Consider the following 19,049-nt stretch of genomic DNA (forward strand, 5'->3'; position numbering starts at 1 on the left):
CAGAGTTAGCAGCACGTTTATTACAAGACTTGGCACTGCTACAGCGGCACGGCGCCACCCGTCCGGGAGAGGTAGCAACGCAGTGGCCCCGCCGCCCCGTAAGGCGCTCGGGAGGGCAGCGGCGCAGGGCCCCGGCCCGCCCCGGGGCGGCCGAGAGGAACGGGCAGCGCCGGCTCCTGCCGCCGGGCCCGGCCCCCCCAGCCTGCTTTGGTAACGCTCGGGATGAGCCTCCCGCCCAGTCTCTGGAGAGGTAGCTGATGCTCGGTCCGTCGGCTGTAGGCCCACGGGAAAGCGCTCATTCAGTGAGTGACGAGAGCCGGCAGTTCACCTCCTTCTTCTCAAAATCACGGTCTAACGCGAGCTCCCAGTCATTTCCACGGTTTCAGCTGGTCTCACGCTCTGATTCTCCCTCCTTGCCTTTATTCCTCCCAATGGCTCCAGAACCACAACCAGCCCCATGGAAGCATTAAGTTCCTTCAAGAGTTCAGTGGCAGCTATCGGTTTTGCCAAAAAGCCAGGGGAGAAAGGCTGACACTTCAATCATATCAGTTATGGACTTGCAAAACAGACCCTCTAAACGAAAAAATAAGGAAAGACTCATCCCTGATCTCTGCAGGAGGCTGTGCAGCTGCACCACGTTCTGCAGGAAGACATGCTACACGAGCTACCACCACTCAGCGAGGTGGTGAGCCCCAACCTCGTAAATCTAAGAGTTCTAAGAATTCTATATCAAATAAATAAAATGCCAACATAAAAATCCTAATATATTCAAGAAGTTATTAAAATATTTTTGTAGTAGACCAGTTATTTTTAGGATATGCAGGACGTTGTACAGCACATTAAGTTGTGAGACTATCCACTTACCAGCAAATAGTATTCTACACATTAACACACAGATTATGATAACTGCCATAGTCCTTATCTGAATATGCAGCATCAGCAGCAACGACCACTGGATCTAGTCTTTCACTAACTGGAACAATGCAATGAAGACAACATTTTACATACATGGACAATTAAGTTCAACTTACTCTAAAATCAAGCTGCCTCTGTATATTCTCTTTATAGTAATTCTCACTCCATTTTAATCTAATCCAGGGAAGAGGCAGTACCCAGGTTTTGCTTTTCCAATACCACTTTTATACTCTTAACTTCTCTGTTCCATATAGGGGCAAATCTTACATGAAATCTATCAGAGCACCTCACATTGCGCTCATCAGCACATTGCCCTCTTAGATCTCCACTGCTTCTGGATTAACATAGCTGTCTCCTGCATAACTCTTCTGGTCTGTATCCATTTGCCAGGCCAAAAGCACAGACATTTATAAGTCACCTTTCATCCAACAGATGTGTTTCATTTTCACTGAAGAAGCAGTCTTCTGCATTTCTGCTTTTTCCTATTTTTTTCTGCCATGATCTTACCAAATGGTCACAAGCAACCTTTTAAACAAGTAGCCAGCAGTCTCGGCCGTCTCAGAAGTTGGTATCACCACAGTGCAGGGTGGACAGAAAACCCATATATCTTGATCAAATCATTTTTTAGTTTCTTAAGATAACCTCTCATCTCTTCGTTTCAGCTTCAGGTCACCAATGGCTACTTCAACAAGCTGTAACGTCCTTGCAATAACATTAAAGCTTTGAAATTCCATGAAGAAACTTCCCAGACAGACCTCTTAATAACATCAATTTTCTTGGCATTTGTACAGTTTTATTCCTTTCTCTGGCAGAAGACCATTTTCTTTATAATGTCCATATTCGTATATAGTTAGATTTTCCACTAATCCCTTACAGCATGTTGTTCTGGCTCAGCAAAGTTCTTAATCTCCACATCTATCTTCTTTTTGACATCAGAGCTATAACTTATTTCCACGTAATGAATAACATTATAAAAACTTTTTTAACAATGCAGAAGATTCTGCCCAAAGTCAGAATGCAAGTGTCAGACGCAACTGTCATGATCTCTTTTAGCTCAAAGTTATTCTGAAAGCAGGTTACTTAGGAGGAAAAAGTTCTTCTTCCCATGCCTACCTCTTTTCTGCCCCAAGAACCTGATTTTTTTTTTTTTTTTTTGAAGTTCCAAAAAGTTACACTTTTGGCCTAAATATATTTGCTACAACTTGAAAGATATAATGCCCTAACTCCATTTCCACTGCTTATTACTTCATAGCTGTCCATGTAATAATAGTTAATGTAACAGTCAAGTACAGTAGTTCAAAAACTCAATTGCAAAAACGGATTCACAGAATCACCTTGCTTTTCTACTCGAAGGTATGTGGATTTCTGAAAATGGTCTGCAAGATTAACACATTTTTACCATTCATCAGTGTCAAGTCTGCATAAGGAAATCCTGGTTTCTACATACACGTATCTGAAGACCAAGACCAACTTTTGATAATTACATACAAAACATTTTTTTGCTCTAACACACCTTTGGTCATACCTGTTGAGCATTTTTAACCATACAATAGCAGCCTCCCCCCTACCCTATCCCCTCATTCAAACACACAAACAATACTACTTTTAGGTAGGAAGCATAATCTCAGCCTCATGGCAAACCTTGAGGAAAAGAGCTGCATTGGAAGAAATAATTATTCCAAACATAAACAGCAGTTCTCTAACAAGGATCAGCCACTTGATTATTATTCTGTGCTACACTTCAATATAAGAATGCTGTTCTACTGGGAATGGTGTTTAACAGATGAGAAATTTGTTTCTTTCAGCCTGATTGGGATGTGGGTAATTCCATGGCACTTTTGTGAAGTAATATAGTATAGTCCCAAAACCCCAACTAATATGCCATTCCCACAACATTTGATGTTTAAGGCGGTATACATGAGGTATTGCTGAGTACAGTCAATAGCTGATAAACTAACCTACGGAAATTATGCTACCTATATCTCATCTTATGCTCTGTAAAATGCTAATGGGCATGAATTATGTGGGTCACTTTAAAGAAAAAATGTCCTTTCAGTACCCAAGAAATCAAAAAACTTCATGTTGTTAATGTTCTTACCTACCTATGGTAGGTACTTTTTTTTTTTTCCATATCAACTGACATGCGGCCCTTATTAGTTATCAAGGAGACATATACAAGAGTTAAGGGGGAAAAAAAAAGCATGGAGTTACTATACATTGCAGCTTTTAAAACAGATTCTTTTCACAGTGTCAAAAAGCAGTGTTTTTCCACTCCAGCTTTGCTCTAAAACCAATTAGGAAAGTAGCAACTGTTGTGGTTATTTGCAACAAAATTTATGGAAGATAGATGACAACCTCTAGTTTTGAAGTGCTTACCTTGAATCAGTACATACAATGGTAAGTGCCATTATATACTTCTGTGTATGACAGCTTATGAAACAGGTCATACCTGGCACTCCAGGTGCCGAGCTCACACATTCCAGAGCTGCAACCTACTCTCATTTTGAACAGTTCTATGCAGTGATCAACTAACCCTGCCAAATCATTCAGGGCTTCACCTTTTCATAATGCATGCCAACATTAAAAACCCTGAGAGCTTTTAAGATAGTGTTAATTGGCAGCTGAAATTTCTTGAAGTAGTTTAGAAAGGGAAAAAAGTGACACAAATATACTTCATTTCAACGGTAGGGATCTAGGGGTAAGATCAGACAAAAATAATGTTAAGAGGTAAGTTTAAAACAAATTAGCACTATATGGAGTGCTTTCAGTGATCCAGTGCTTTATAAAATAACAATTGGGTTATCTCACACTTGTCCTCTTTGCTCTTTCCTCCATCTGCCCAGACACAGAGAAGCCTCTAACTGTACAGCAGATGGTTTACTTGCAGCACACAGCAACAGTCTCTCAAAAGGTGTTAGTCTTGAGTCTCCTAATCAGAGAGAAATGAAACAATTAACCCCTTAGTCCACAGTAGAGACACAGACAGAAACCTGAAGGAAGATTGTTATTCACAGAAAATATCAAGTAAGACTAAGAACGATGGCTGAAGACCTGCCAGGTTTTGCAATCTAACCCTCCATCAGAAGCCTTTCAGAGCATACCACTAGTTTAGGTAAGAGCCCAAGCCAACTGTTTGCTCCTCTCAGTCATGATCCCTACAAAGGGCTGTTTTTAATTGCTTAATTGACACAGGTACTATCATTTCTTAAACTGAGCACAGCCTGAGGCAGCTTCCCTGCATCCAGTACCTGGCTTCCATCAGCCTGCTGACAGACCTTACTGTCTGTAGCAGCGCTACATGTGAATGAATCGAAGTCCACCGTTATGTCTTGAACATTTCTTTCATTGGCATTGTCAAAGCTATTTTTACCATGTAGCTGTTTAAGATGTTTCCTCAGAACGGGCTTATGCGCAAAAACCATGTCACAGTAGTTACACTTATGGGGCTTGTCCCCACTGTGCAGGTTGAGATGGTCCTGTAAGGAACATTTCTGAGAGAAGGTTTTCCCACAGATCTTACATTGGAACGGTTTGATGCCTGCATGCACTCTCATGTGCCGGTGGAGATTGCCCTTCTGAGTGAATGTCTTGCCACAGAGGAGACACATGAATAGTTTATGCATCTTTAAGTGATTAGCATAGTTTTCTAGATGCCGAAATACTCTTGTGCACTTTGGACACTGATGGTGCCACTGGAGGCCTTTGTCTATACCACGGTTGTTAGACCCAAACATATCTTTAGAGGCCAGAATGATGTTATCACTGCCAGCATATGAAAGGGCATAATTGTGGAGGTGGTTTTGCTCTATTTCACTTGCTCTGTTTTCAACGGTGGAGTTGATTAGAAAGTGTTGAGGTTCAGAGGAATGCAGTGCAGTTTGTTCAGAAGAAATAAACTGGTTCTGATCCTTTTTATTCCTAACTTCTGTTACCTCCCCAATGGACTCCACCTTGATAATCTGAATATCACTATCCTCCATGTCCATACTGTCTTCTGAAGGTTGAATACAAGGTGAATCTTGTGGCAGAGAGTCTTCATCTTCCCCGTGGTCCTTCAGCTCAGAGGAGTCACTTTGCTGTTCACACTCTTTGCTCTCCAATGGCTGCTTCGGTTTTATGAACTTCCAGAGTGCCTGTGTACATCGTTCAACAATGTGGCTCATCTGCAGAAAGCTCGCAGCAGTTAAGTAGTTCACCAGCTCCATTTCAGGAAACTCCAGAACGCCGCTGTAACAAGACAAAAGCAACTGCCTCCCTACTTCCGAACTTTGCAGGATAGAGATTTTTACATCTCTAGAGTCATTTAATAAGAACTGATCTCTCAAAAAGGGAGAGCCAGCAGCAAATACAATTTTATGCCCATGAACTTCAACATCATCTATATGGACGACAACATCACAAAATTTGTTTTCTTCTCTCAGTTTGTTCATTTTCTGTAACATCGAATCGCCGTAATTGTCAAACTTGAAGTGAAGAATATCTGATCTTTCTGACATTTTGGCACACCTAAAGGAAAGCAGCAAGGAAAAAAAAAACAAGTGAGAATTTTTTGCTTAGTTTCCAGAACACAAATTAGAAAAGTCTGTGTTACACATTGCCTGGAAGTACCTTTTCTTAAAAAAAAAAAAAAAGGTGCAGTTTGATTACGAAGGAGAAACAATGCCAGATATTCTCCTGAAGCAGTATCCTAAAGAGTTACAAGGTTTTCCACATTACTCCTGGAATTTAAAGGGAAAAATCATGCAAATATTTTAGCAGCCTTAGCTCTTGCACAGTTTTCCTTTCACAATAAGATTCTTCAGAGATGTTTGTCTTTTCCAAATACAGTGACAGCCCTATAGCTTTTGGGTTCTTTGTTTACTTTCATGTTGAAGAGCTTTCATAACACATGAATGCACTGTGAGATAGAACCCAGCATCTGCCAGACATAGAAAATTCCCTCTTGCACGTTACTTTACAGGCAAACAGTCCAAGAATAACAGTTGCAGGTCCTCTAAGACACTGCATGATTTGCAGAAATATTGATATAAGACAAATTGTTTTTCTGGAAGTACCTCTAAGTCCAATTGACCTGTCTTAGCAGAAAGGACTACACAAGCCTTCCAGTACCAGCAGCACTGGATTTCAGTGACTGTTTTACACTGCCTTGAAGTTGTGTTGTGTGTGTGCACATGAAGAGGAGCAGGTAGTCTGTCCTGTGCTTTTTAAAAGATCTAAGAAAAAATGTTCCGTATAACTCCTCGTTCTATAAATCATGCTTCCCAGGCTCTCTGATTTGAGCATGTGGGGAATGTAGGAAGTCTTGTTTCTTGCATTCTTTGAAAGACCGCTCCTCGAGGAATTTTGTTCTATTTGGAATGAAGAACAGTGGATTTTCTACAGGACAAATACCAGTATGTTATCTTGCAACAGTTCTCTTAAGAGTTTATAAGGCTACACTGATTCTTGATGAAACACTTCACATAATCCTGACAGAGAACTGAGATTGCAGGAAGCAAGGAAATCACAGAAGATCGACCAAGTGGCACAAGTTTTGGTGAGATGCAATAGCAAAACAACCCCAAACTTACACCTCACCACTATTACAAACAAACACCACATTAAGCTGGAAAGGACGCTTTGAAGTTTATAGATAAAAGCAGATACTGCTCTCTCGGGGCATGAAATACTAGCTCAATGTACACAAAAGGAAATGGAGCTGTGCCTCGTGTAAATGAACGAACACACAAGACAAGGGTTCCAGGAGGAACGCTTTCAGCAGTATCTGCTGACACACTGAGTTGTTTCAATTTTCTGATGTGATATCATTTGAGCTGTGCTCTCTTTATTACTTGAGTGCACCACATACATCTACCAGCGTGTGGTGTACAGAAATTACAACGGGATTTCAATAGTTTGCATAACTACGGACTGAACATTCAGAGAGGGCGGCGGCATCAGTAACACAACTGACTTCGTTACACCGACAGACCGTGAAGGCACACGTCTCTGAGTCGCCCCGAGTCCAGTGTTGTCTGACACACTTCATGTCCGGGCAATGAAAGCCACGGCTGTGAAGCAAAAGTCTCGGCCAACCGTGACTGAATGCACACCGAAAACGAGCGACTCGCCTTCGCGCACGTTAAGCTGCCGCTATCGGGCTCTAAGGACGCCAAGAAGCCAAGCAACAAGCGCAGCACCTCTCGCAGCCCAAGCCGGGGCTGCGCCCAAGCGGAGAACAGCCGCTTCATCGTCGGGAACCCCTCCGGAACGTCCCCGGCCGCTCGCATCGCTGTGCCGCCCACCCCCAGCCCACGCCGCCGCGCCTGGAGGAAAGGGCCGCGTACCTGGAGCGCCGGGCCGCGTCACCCCGCCGGCACCCGCTGCCGCTGCCCCCGGCTACGGACCTAGAGAGGGGAGGAGAGCCGCCGTGAGCCGCCGCCCGGGGCTGGCACCGCGCCGCCCCGGCCCGGCCGTCGGCCGCGCCCCCCGGGCGGCCCCGCGCCCCACCGCGCTCCCGGCCGGGCCCGGCCGCCCTCCGGAGGCGGCCCGCGGCGGAGGTAGCGGCGGCGGCGGGGGGGGCGGGAGCCGCGCCCCGCTCCGGGCCCCGCTCCGGGGCCGCACCCCGCGCCCCGCGCGCCCGCCGGGACCTACGGCTGCCGCCAGCGCCCGCGACGGCGACTCGGAACCGCATTGTTCGGCCGCCGGAAGCGCTCCCGCGCCCTCCGCCCCGCACCCGGAAGCGCCTCACGGGGCGCCCGCCCCCTCCGCCCGGTCACGTGGTGGGCGGCAGCGGCGGCCGAGGCCCGGCACCGGGAGGCGGCGGCGGCGGCGGCGGCGGCCGGGGTAGGTGGGGCTCGCGCTGTCGGCCGGGGCTCCCGCGCCCCCTCCCTCGGGCCGTCCCCGCCGCCGGCCCTCGCCCCCTCCCCGTACCGGTCCGCGCGGTGCCGCTCCGCCGTTCCTCGCCTCCCACCGGTGGGAGAGCAGCGGAGGCCTTCCGCGGTCCGCCCTTTCCTCCGTCTCTGCCGCTGCGGTGTTTCTGGGCCCCTGCGGGTGCTAACCACGCCGTGCCCGGGGCAGAGCCTTCCCGCCGGGCTCTGCCCTCAGCCGGGCCCGGGGCGGGGGAGGCCGCGTCGGTCCCCGTGACCCGCGGTGCTCCGGGACCGCCCCGCGCGTCCGCTGCCCCCGATCCACGGCCCCTGGCGGTTCCCGGGCGGGTCCCGGTCCGTGGCGCTCCGTCGTCTCCAGAGCCCTTTTCCGCCCCCTGTGCCGTAGCGGCGGCGTTTCGTTCGGGTTTTCCCTTCCTGTTGGCAAGTACGTGCCGGAGCCCAGCGGGTCAGTACCAAGGGCCGCGTCGGGTTGGGGCGAAACGAACTGTAAATAAACGGACTGCCTGCAGTCGGGTTAAAAACCCGTATTGGCAGTGATGAAGTGAGAGTCGAACCGGTGAAAATAACATTTGTGGGTTTCCTCTGCGCGGTTCTGCTCGCGTTGTTTGTGGGGAGAAGGAGAGGGCAACGGGAGAGAAGTTTGGGAGAGAAAGAAGAAATTGCATTTATTGCTAAAACACAAACTGGGGACCGAGTAGTGCATGGCTGTGCTGCTACGTGCAGCTGGGGCTGTGTTCCCAAACTTCTCCTGCAGGGGTTTGTTAAATGGTGATGTGATCGGTGCCATTCTTGTCTACTTTGTTTAAAAAAAAAAAAAAAAACGCCTGACAGCAGTGGGCACACCAGAGCACCGTGATTTTACTTTTAAAGGCTGCTACTGAGCATAGAAAGGTCAAGGACCTGAGCAGACTTCATTCTGTGTACACAGCAGGCACGTTAACAAGTTGAGCCTGGCATAGGGCTTTCCTTCTCTTTCCAACTCCAAGGGTGAGCAGCTTTTAGCAGCGCGTATTGCATGGAACTCATTTTTTTTTTTTTAGCTCTCACAGTATGTTCTTAAAGTGCAATGTTTGGTGAGTGGAGCACTGCATTCGCATCAATCATGATGAGAGAGGTGCAGGGGGATGCAGAGTGTTGTCTCCTGGCTGGGTGCCCCTGCCCCATGCTCTGTCCTGTGCGTGGCCGTGCCCGGTGCTGGCAGGGTGTGTGTGGGGAGCTCTGGGCTGCCCGAGGCAGCAGCTGCATTTCTTCTCTGCACTGTGGCTTCTCAGGGCCTGCACTTTGTTTCTGGGACTGGAGGATCCGCTTGGTACAAGAGCCTAAAGTTAGACTTCTCTCATCTGAGTTCAAATTAAGGTTAAAAGCAAAATTACGACTCTGCTAAGTAGTGTTAACAAAGATTGTATTAGCTGAATTACTGTATGTTGTCTGATTCCTGGCTTTGCATGAAATGGGCAATGATTCTGGCAGCCACTGCGATCTGTGCTTCTCTGTGCCCATGGGGCAGTGGGGCTGTTTGCGGAGGCAGTGCTACCTCCTGGTAATGTTCCTCTCTTGAGCTTCGTGGGAACCTCTGTGGCTGTCAGAGGCTTTTAAAATGCTCAGAAAATTTAGCATTGTAGTTGCTGTTTGTATATAATTTGCTCTCTTCAGTCATCCAAAATCTTTATTTTCACATGCAATATTCCAGAGGTTTTATTGCTCTGTTCTGAGTGCAAACTGCTTCTGATTGCCTTTGAGAACGTTTTGCACGGGGAAGGCGAGGCTGTAGCTGTTTCCTTGAAGGAGTGGTGGGTGAAGATCAAACATAGGGTTATGCAGGCTAAGCATGTGATACGTGAGAAGAAGGCTGCTGGTGATTGATCTTCCTTGCATGTTTTCTTCCCACAGCTGCAATAGAATACTGCTGCAGGTATATGCTCGGAAGAATTCAAACCACGGCTCCTTTTCCACACGTCTGTCAGTGTGACACCAGTTTTGTTCTTACAATGTCTTGCTCTGCTCAGACAGAATCTGGGCAGCTGCCTGTCAGACAGTGCTGTGCTTTAGCACTTACCAGGATTTTTTTCAGGACTCACTGTGTATTTATAAAGCAATAAATGTGCATTATTTGAAAGTGGGGGGGGGGGGGGGGGGGGGGAATATCAGATGTCAAAGCCCATAAAGAGCCAGGAATCCTAAGGAATGGTGCCTTATTTGTCATAAGCCAGCTTTGGCTAGTCCTTCTTAAAGCTTCTGAACTCCACTACACATTCCACCTTTCACCCCAACTGAATCCAGAGAAGGAGAACTTCTGCTTACTTTGGGCTGTGATTGTTGTTGTTGAGTTCTGTTATAGCAAAGAAATAGTGTTTTGCACATGAAACATGTGAAAGTAACACCAAAAATGGTGTTACTTTCAGTGATGAATTTACACGGAGTCAGTCCCCTCAGTGTCCCAGCTGTGTGCTACCTCCTGTATTTCATGATTCTTAGCTTTGTACGTAGTGGGTTTTTATTATTTTTTGGGGGTAGAGGATTTAGGTTTGTTCTGCATGCCAAGCTTTTTAACTTTGTTGTTTAAGGTAATTTTGTTTTCAATAATCTAAGTCACGTTACTGTATCATTCCTCTGCACCTGGTGCATCTCTCGGCCAGGCTGCGCTCTGTGCAATTGCTGTAGGAACTGCTTCTGAAGTGTAAAAGCTGAAAGGGTTCTGAATGAGAAAAGATCAGCTTTCCTCTCTAGTTTTGCACAGTTGTTTTCAGGGCAGAAGTGAGAATAAGCATGAAAACTCCAGGTGTTTTGTTTGTTCACCTCTAAATTCAATGCTACTTCTGGTGCTGATGTGAATTAACTGCTGTTCTGAGCAGCTGGAGAAGTTCACAACTGAAGCCTTGTATTCTTTTGCTTTCCTTCTGGCATATTGAGATACTGTGGCCATTCTAAATACTGCAAACCAGGTGGTCTTTGAAGTGGAGTGAAGCTGCCCTGGTTGTGTGTGATATGCTTCCCTTGTTGCAGTGTCACAAGGTTTCATTTGGGCTTTGCTCTTTCTCAGCAATACAAAATGGAAGGTTTTATTTTTTATATACTATTTGCTTTAATCTCATTTAAATTTATTCTGACTGTCCTTGCAATGAAAGTTTTTGTTTGCGAGTTGCAGGTCAGGTGCTACATTCCTGGGAAAGAGTAGGAAGGTAAAGGACCTGGTTTAGCGGCATAGTGGGGATGGTAGTTGGACTTGGTGACCTGAGAGGTCTTTTCCAGCCTTAATGATTCTGTGATTCTAAAGGACAGATATTTTATAAATCTGTTAAACCATTCTTCAACTTTGATGGGTTTGCCTTCCAGTTACGTGAGATCTTAGCATGACGCGTGGTGTCTTTGGTGTCTGATTAATGTTAACTTAAATAGCCAGAGTAAGGAGGCTGCTACAGCTGGGTGGTTGCTTAAGAGATGAACAAGGATACTTATAAAATATTGCAAGTCCAAGAACCAAACTATGTGTAACAACTGCAAGCATAGAGTGAAGGAGAACCCTACAGAGAATTAGAAATTTAAACAAAACTGAAAGCAGTGACCCAAGAGCCAGCCATGTTGCATTTCTCATTTGCAGCTTTTTCCAATGGTCTGTTTTGAGGGGAGAGGCCAGGAAACCTATTTAATTACACAGATAAGCAGAGAAGTTAATAAAAATTTGCTTCTCAGTATGTGTTGTGCCCAACGTCTGTCTCCCGTGGAGGTTAAAGGCACCTTCAGGCAAATGCCTTACTGAGCTGTAGTTCTGTGTCAGGGACAGAACTATGTGAAAACTTGTATTTTATTTGCATTGAAACAAAGTGGTCTCTTCCCTTGCAAGGGCTGAGATGTTGGCTTCTTCAGAGGAACCTTAAAACTCGAGGTCAGCCCTTGGCTGGGGGTCCTTTCTCCTGATTCCCCACACTGCAAGAACAGACGCTTTGGTCCTTGGGACGGCTGCAGGCGGTGCTGACGCGCTGTCCCCGCTGCTGGTGTTCTCCCTTTTTGATTTCAGTCATGAGCTGCTGCACGTCATTGCTCTGCTGGGCTTTGATGTGCACCCTTCTGCACCAGTGTGTGCTTTAACGAGCTCAGAGGCTTTCTGCTGTGGGTTTTGCCATTATGAGTTTCCAATTCAGGTAAAGCGATTTGTGAGGCAATCTGCCTGAAAGAGTGGTACGGAGCAGTGGGGGAAATGAAGTGCATGGGAAGCAAAGTGGGGGAATATGGAAATTCTGGCCAACTTCAGATGATATTTTAGTGTTTTTGGTATTTTAGGGCAGTGCTTTTGCAACTGAGCTATTTGGGCGTTAATCCCAACCTCTGTTGCTGGTTCCAGAGGTATTGGGCAATGTGGTGCATCACTAATAAACAAAAGCCTCTTGCAGTAGTCTTCTGCATTGTCCCCTTTCCTGTGCTTTCTTATCTTGTGCAATATCAGTAAGAGTTTTGCTCAATGTAAAGTTGGCAAAGTTGGGCTAACCAGGACCTTCTGCTGTTGCAATTCTGGGTTGTGAAACTGCTGCAGGGGTTGGGCTGAACCAGTGGTGCCCCTGCACTGAGCGTGTGCTGTTTGCAGCACGCTGCCACAAGAAGGAGCGTATGAAAGTGCAGCATAGTTTTCCTGTAATTGAAGTTAATGCTGGTGAAAGGTGTTGGATTGAAAGAATTTGGAAATAGGTGAAATTAACACTTAAAGACAGGCACAGTATGGCAAAATAAATTGCTGAATTGATCCTCGCCTGGGTGATCTTCGCAGCTAGGTGTGATCAAAAGCAGCTCTTCCGCTTGCGCTGCCTTTGTGTGGTGGATGAGTTTGCACCGTGTGAATGAAAACAGTGCAGCTGAGGGGATTTGCGAATGTTTGAAGCTTACTTATATTGTGTTTCAGTATATTTGATTTCATTTATTTTCAGATTCTCTGTAGATGATGCAGTAAGGAACTTCTTTAGAAATTAGTGAGAGCCGTGCCCCACCTTTAAGGTATCTGCACCTCGTGGCAGATGGCCACGTGCGGTGGTGGAACTTTTAAAACTGTCTACATTTCTTAGCCAGTAATTGTCACTAAAAGTCAATGCATCTTTCCAAAAAGGATATGTAAATATCATACATACTTCTGAACATGAAAGCAAGTAATCACAGGTATACACATCAGTGAACAACCCACATCCATTATTCGTCATACGCACCGCTTCTGTTGTCCAGTGTAAGGTTTTTCAGGGCTGTGAGGGACTCAGAGTGATCAGGTTGAAAATAACCCAGAGGAAAAAGAGTGTTGTCATCCTGGCAGATGTTCAAGTCATGTTGGTGGCTGTGGAGGGGGAGAAGGGTATTGATAGAAATAAAAGCAGGCTTTGCTATTTTCAGATGCTTTGTTCTTGGTTCAGAGAGGAATGTGATGAGCTGTGCTGGACATACCAGTGCGCTGTGTTTGGCTGCTCTGCTGCTCCCAGGTTGGGACTGTGCTCCTCTGAGTGGAAGGCAGAGCTTAGGTAGAAAAGGCGCTTGGGTTTGGGTGTGCTTGGAATTATGTAAAGACCCAAGGCGTTGTGATAAGGGTGTGTTTGGGTTTCTGGGAAATTTTGTCAGCCATTTTTATCACAGCAGTCTGTTTTGAGCCATTGATTCTGAGAATCTGTGTTGTAGAGTTCAAGGTGTGCAGCTGAACTTCACCTTTTGTTCCTTTCTTCAAGGATCTCTCTGTGCCAGTTCTAGCTTTTTAAAATCCTCTTTTGGCTCTGATTCTCAGTACTGATCCAGCCCACACTGTTCTTCCCGCTTCTTGGAATCTTTTCTTTTATTGTTTCTTACAATACAGAAGATTCAGTGTAGGCTCACAGAGCACTGTATGTCCCACGGTTCTAGAGCATCTTTAGTGCAAAAATACCAAGGGTTGGATCTAGCTCTTTTCTGGGAGCTGGGAATGTGGCTGCAGTGTGCTCCAGTAGCTACAGAAATTGTGGGTTTTTTTGTGTGAGCATAGATGAAGGGAGATGGATTATCTGAAGAAAGGAAATGGACCGTGTAGTTCTGGCCTTAAGACAAGTCCCTTGTCACCACGTGTAGCAGATGCTCCAAGGGCCCATTTTGTGCTATGTGTACAGCAGCGTGTGATACAATCATGAAATGCTGCAAAAAGATGCATTAACTTCCCATGTGTGAGCTGTGGAAGCCGGTGATCTGATAGTAGTGTGCTTCTTAGGAAAAGCAAAGCAGGACCATTAGTGTACACTGACAGAAGAGCTGTGACTTGGTTATGCTGTCAGATGTGTTATGTTTCTTTTTTTTTTTTAAGTAGTCAGCAGGTTTCTGAAGAAACATTTGAGCGTTTTAGCATGAAGTTTATATAAGTATTTTTATGATTTTTGTTTTTCAGGAGTTTATAAAATATTTAATCTCATTCATGAGTCGAACTTCCTTTTTAAGTCATGGATGACAAGGCTTCTGTTGGAAAAATCAGTGTCTCTTCAGACTCGGTATCCACTCTTAACAGTGAAGATTTTGTCTTGGTTTCCAGGCAAGGGGATGAAACACCATCTACAAATAATGGTAGTGATGATGAAAAAACAGGACTGAAGGTAAGAATTAATAACCTGAGTTTGTTCACTATTCTTCTAATTCAAACTAACCTTAGGAGAGCTTAAAGAGGGACTTCTTTATTGTGGAAAACTTGACAGAAAGGAGGACTTATTCAAGAACTGATTTTGCCAGTAGTTTCTACATTACTTTGGTGATGTCAAGGAGATAATTAGGTTTTGTATAAGTGCTTTATCCATCACTACCTGTGGGTTGTTTTTTTTTCCCCACTTAACTGAATCCCTTATGAAGTCTTTAGTATGAAACAGTGTTAAGAACTTGAAACTGTGATTTCCTCACAGCTTTCAGGTAGAAAACAACATTAACACACATTTGATTTGTACGTATTTTTAAATTCAATTATGTATTAAAGTTTTCCCCATTGTGAAACATTCTCTTTAAGAAATGTGAAGGTGTAGTTAAAACTAACAACTTGACATGAATCTGAGAATACAGGCTTACGTGGGTAGGCTTCTGTGCATTGGAAGGGCACTGACATCTTCTCACTTTTAAAAGGATATTTCTGGACAGAGACCTTCATCGCTTCGTTTTCTTTTTTTCAGTTACTTAGAGAAAATCTTTCATCCCAATATATATTTCACAAGTCTTTAGCAAAGTGACACTAATAAGGTGGTCACTCAGAATTCTTTCTTTCTAATGTGTTAAAGGCTGAATGTTTCCTGTAGTGTTTCAGGTTAGCGTGTTCTTGGTGGGAGATGGAAAGACCTATTCCACAGTTGCAAGAGACTACAGTCACATCTATGTCTTTAAAATAACGTCTTTAAAGACGATAAAAATTGTGTGCCATCTGGTGGACTGGGTATTCCTCTTTTCCTTAGCAGCAGTTGGAACAGAGACTTTATTGAACATTTCTTGATGCCTTTGCTTATCTTTTACTTCCAATTGCTTTCTTTGTTTTTCTTGCATTGATTTGAGTCCCACATAATTCAGTCTGGTATAGTGGCTATTTTCTTTTACAAAAGACTTCCAGTTAATTTTGCTTCTTAAGTCTTGAGGTCTTTTGTTTAATTACTTACAATTTATTGCAGTTGCAGAATTTGTATCTTCACCTCATAGATGGATAGTCTGCAAATATTTGTAATTTCTTCAATAATCAGCACGGTGTTCTGTAAAACTTGCTTAAAGACTGCAACCTGACACAAGACTGTAACCTCGTGCTCGTTTGTAGGTGCTGCATATGCCAGCAGCTATAAGTACTTCAGAATGCAGTATGGTTTCCATCTGTAGTGGTCCTTACCTTGAGAATGCCTACCTGGTAATGTAAGTGATATACATCACAAAGTCACAGTGCCTCATTTGAGATCCCAGGGGACGTTCATGGTCCACCAAATTTTTCGTTCCATGCTGTTATTCCCAAACAAAGTTTGGAGATGTAAAATGCCATAGTCTGCAACAACTCTCACTCCACAAGAGAGAGATTTGTATTGCTTGTCTAAGGACTGCCTTACAGTGGCTTTCCTGGTTTGTTAGTATGATAGGATGCATCTTGTTGAGTACAATCAAAGCGTTAAAGGGACGTGTGTATAAAGTCATTTTCATAAGAATTACAAGTATTTCAGAGAAGAATAACTTTAATCTATTTCAGACTGACTCCTGAAACATCCTACTCAACTTTTCTGTATATGTTTACTTCCAAAGTAGTTTATAAAAGACTAGCTCCAGGTGTGCTCAACCTCTTGATGGGGAAAGGAGAGCATTAGTACTGCTGCTTTCCAATAATGAACAATTGTACAGGAAAGTTGTGCTGTTCCCTGGCTTGGTGCTAAATGTCACAGGCTTTTGCAGGTCTTAAAGATAAGCTTCTTTCTGAATTTGGTGCCAGGACTGAGCACAATCCCTGAACCAAGCAGTTCACCTTGAGCCTTTCCATTTCCCGACGTCTGAGCGTACGTACTGCTCCGTTATTGGCTGTCACCTGTGTGATTAATGGAAACGTTATGCCTTAGATAAGCAGTCGGTGCTCAGTTTAAGTTCTGTCAGTAGGAAAATTCCTATGTAACCTTCCTTCTGCTTAAGGCTAGGAAGTCCTTTTAGCTGGCCTTACAGTCAGAAATAGTCTCTAGTGTTTTTCTACAAGAATATAGACATTACTCCAGAATATAGCTTTGTTCTTTATCCTTTTTTTTTAGTCCTCAAATAGCCCTTCAGTAGAGAATTTTACTGTATTATTGAACCGTTTATCTGTGTGAACAGATAAATGGAGTTTTCAAGGTTGTCAGAGAACTGACTGTTGAAAGTACTGTCGCAGTGATATCTAAGTGTTAAAGTGTGTGGAAACAATCTAACTACAAAATGAGACCTGAAGTTAGGCATTTGGTAGGAGCAAACAGGGATGAAGGGTTTTTCAAGGAAGAAGCAATTGCTTTGATATATGTAACAAGGTTGAATTGCAGATGTCAAAACCCATTTGCTATGATGAGCCCACCAAGAGAAACAGAGAATAAGCTTAGGTTTGTGTTTGAGCAGAAGTCTTTTTCTGGTGCTCTGTTTCTTTAGAAAAGCAGTTTGAGGATCCTACATTTGCTAAATGCAGTCTGACGATGGTGCTAGAATCTAGGCTTGTGTTTGCAGAATGCAGTGGGCTGTCAAATTTGTAGATTAAACCTAAGCCTTGCATTGCAAGTCCTTTGCTAAGTTAGAGTTCTAGGTAATGGTGCTGTGAGCTGAACTAATGCACAGCAGAGTCCAGGAGCATGTGAGTGAGGAGAAGGCAGTAACCAATGCTTCTAATAAATGCTTTGTGGCACTGTAAAGGTACCTTTGAAGGAGGCTATATACTCTGGAAAAGTTAAGGTCAAATTAGCTTACAGTGTTGTGAGAAATAGAGAAACCATCAACCAGGCTAAATGGTTTCTGTCCTCCATGTCAAGCAGACCTACATGAACGTACGTATTAGATCCACACTGCTTATTCATTGCTGCCATTAGCTCTGCTCCACTCTTCTGTGCTGCCTCTTATTGGTTTGGGGACTGTAGCAGTGTTTCAAACAAGTTTACACCTCATGTTTGCTCTTCCCACAATGCGGTGAATTGATGGGATTGTGCAAGAGGTGAAGTTGGCCTTTGTTCATATTTTAGGCCTTATTTCTTGGACAATTGGTTCGTTGCTGTTGATTCTTGGGATTATGAGAACAACAGAAATCCTTCAGTCCAAAAGTGTATTTGATGTTGCTTTCAGACTTTTTTTGGTGGGTAGCCTGGCTTGAGAAGGAAGGCTTTCTTGCAGACATTTTTAAAATTACTTTTAAAATGAGGACTCTGATTTTGAGCTTGAGTTCTTGGAATGTTTACTAGGAAGATTCTACTCTGCAGGCTGCTGCTCTTTGCTGATGCTGTGAACTTCCCCTGTATATTTTTATGCTATGTGTTAGAACAGTTAAATCTAGACTTTCCTCAATTCATAAAATACATGGAAGCAGGCATTGGCTTTGCTTTTCTTTACGTGAAACTTATATGTGAAGTTGGATCAATGCAGTGCTTCAGAGCTGTGTTCTGCTGCTCATATATAACATTACATCCTATGTAAATCTCCCCTGTCTTTTTCTTCCTTTTGTGCCTGTTTCCTGATGCACTGTAAACAGCTCGAGCTTGTGCTTTACTTGTTCCTGCTATTTTTAGGAACTATTATTTCCAAGATATGTTTGATAGGGTAGTATATAGGTGTAATTTATTAATACAGATTGTTGTACCAAATACAGTAGGTTGGTGTTTGGAGTTGTTTGATTTGTACTCCCGAGCTTGAGATAGATGTCAGTTTGTGCCAGAATTTTAAGTTCCATAGTATATAGTTCTGTAAAAACAGAAGTTATTTTAGTATTTTAAATAGGTAGACTTTAATGGGGCAGGTAGTACATTTTCATTGATCTGTCATATTTTGTTGCAAAACATATCAATGGTGTACAGTAAAACATATCTTTGGCATATCTTCTTCCATCATCATCTTTTGGAGGAATGTCTGCATAAACCTGAACAATAAACTTGATACTTAAAGGGATTATGCCTTTGACCACATGCTTGTGCAAGATTCTTTTAATTGCTTCTGTGATGAATCATCAAAAGAATACTAAAGTTGGGATGAAAATTTCACACCACTTAGGCTGCTGCATGCTTTCCTGTTGGCTTCAAGGAGTACAAGGTCAGGCTGAAGATGAGGGTTAGGAAGTAAATGTGACTTCTCCTCAGCATGATGTCATAATCCCGTTCCAGATTCTTCTCTTCCTGTGAAACCTTAAGATCTTACCCATGAGCCACTTAGCAGATTTAATTATATTTGGTCCTTCCTGGTACCATTTTGAGAATTGAAACCAATTGAGACCACTGTAGTGGGTACTTGTCCAAGTTTCCTCTGCCATAAGCCAGCCTTTGTAGCTGAAGATTATAGGCTAGTTAAAAGTAATCTCACTTTTTCTGGTACTGGGAAATTCCTACTTTCAGCTCCCTTTGTTAGTTTGCTAAAGCAGGGTGGATAGAATCTGATCTGGTGAGCACTTGCATGTTGCAATTTGTGTTTATGGCCCCCATGTTAAATTTGTTAACTGCTGTTTTGGTTGGTGGAGCAGCTGGTGACTGACTCTGTGTCTGAAGAGTGGTGGTTTGGTGGTGGTTTTTTTGTTGTTGTTGTTGGTTTTTTTTTAATTGAATGGTCTTTTGTGTCCCAACTCTGTTTGTG

General features: G+C 44.0%; 2 protein-coding genes across 11 annotated transcripts in view; one reads left to right on the top strand and one right to left on the bottom strand.

The window, feature by feature from the left end:
* On the bottom strand, positions 1–8,014 carry ZBTB26 (zinc finger and BTB domain containing 26). Of its 2 annotated transcripts, none has more exons than XM_025156049.3 (3): positions 7,828–8,014; positions 7,242–7,301; positions 1–5,421 (listed from the first exon to the last, which is right to left on the bottom strand). In XM_025156049.3, exon 3 carries the CDS (start codon positions 5,409–5,411, stop codon positions 4,095–4,097), a length of 1,317 nt encoding a protein of 438 aa, XP_025011817.1. In that variant the 5' UTR covers positions 5,412–5,421; positions 7,242–7,301; positions 7,828–8,014; the 3' UTR covers positions 1–4,094. The 2 variants fall into 2 exon arrangements, with proteins under 2 accessions (XP_025011817.1, NP_001264568.1); NM_001277639.3 differs by lacking the exon at positions 7,828–8,014 and adding an exon at positions 7,549–7,626 and having other exon boundaries at positions 1,674–5,421.
* RABGAP1 (RAB GTPase activating protein 1) overlaps positions 1–19,049 on the top strand; it is a 72,688-nt gene that overhangs the window by 4,257 nt on the left and 49,382 nt on the right. For 3 of the 9 annotated variants that reach the window (XM_025141328.3, XM_046901834.1, XM_046901835.1), the window contains exons 1-2: positions 7,689–7,740; positions 14,161–14,362. In XM_025141328.3, coding sequence (XP_024997096.1) covers positions 14,213–14,362 — 150 coding nt within the window. In that variant the 5' untranslated portion in view covers positions 7,689–7,740; positions 14,161–14,212. Of the gene's footprint in view, positions 1–7,688; positions 8,230–11,891; positions 11,924–14,160; positions 18,861–19,049 lie in introns of those variants that run through there. The other 6 variants (XM_415391.8, XM_015279575.4, XM_046901833.1 and 3 more) reach the window with 6 other exon arrangements.

The sequence above is a fragment of the Gallus gallus genome, chromosome 17 (assembly GCF_016699485.2).
Source record: "Gallus gallus isolate bGalGal1 chromosome 17, bGalGal1.mat.broiler.GRCg7b, whole genome shotgun sequence".
Classification (NCBI taxonomy): Eukaryota; Metazoa; Chordata; class Aves; order Galliformes; family Phasianidae; genus Gallus; species Gallus gallus.

What these genes read in the sequence shown, in the direction of transcription:
- ZBTB26 (XM_025156049.3), bottom strand. Translation starts at nt 5,411, where the DNA reads ATGTCAGAAAGATCAGATATTCTTCACTTCAAGTTTGACAATTACGGC.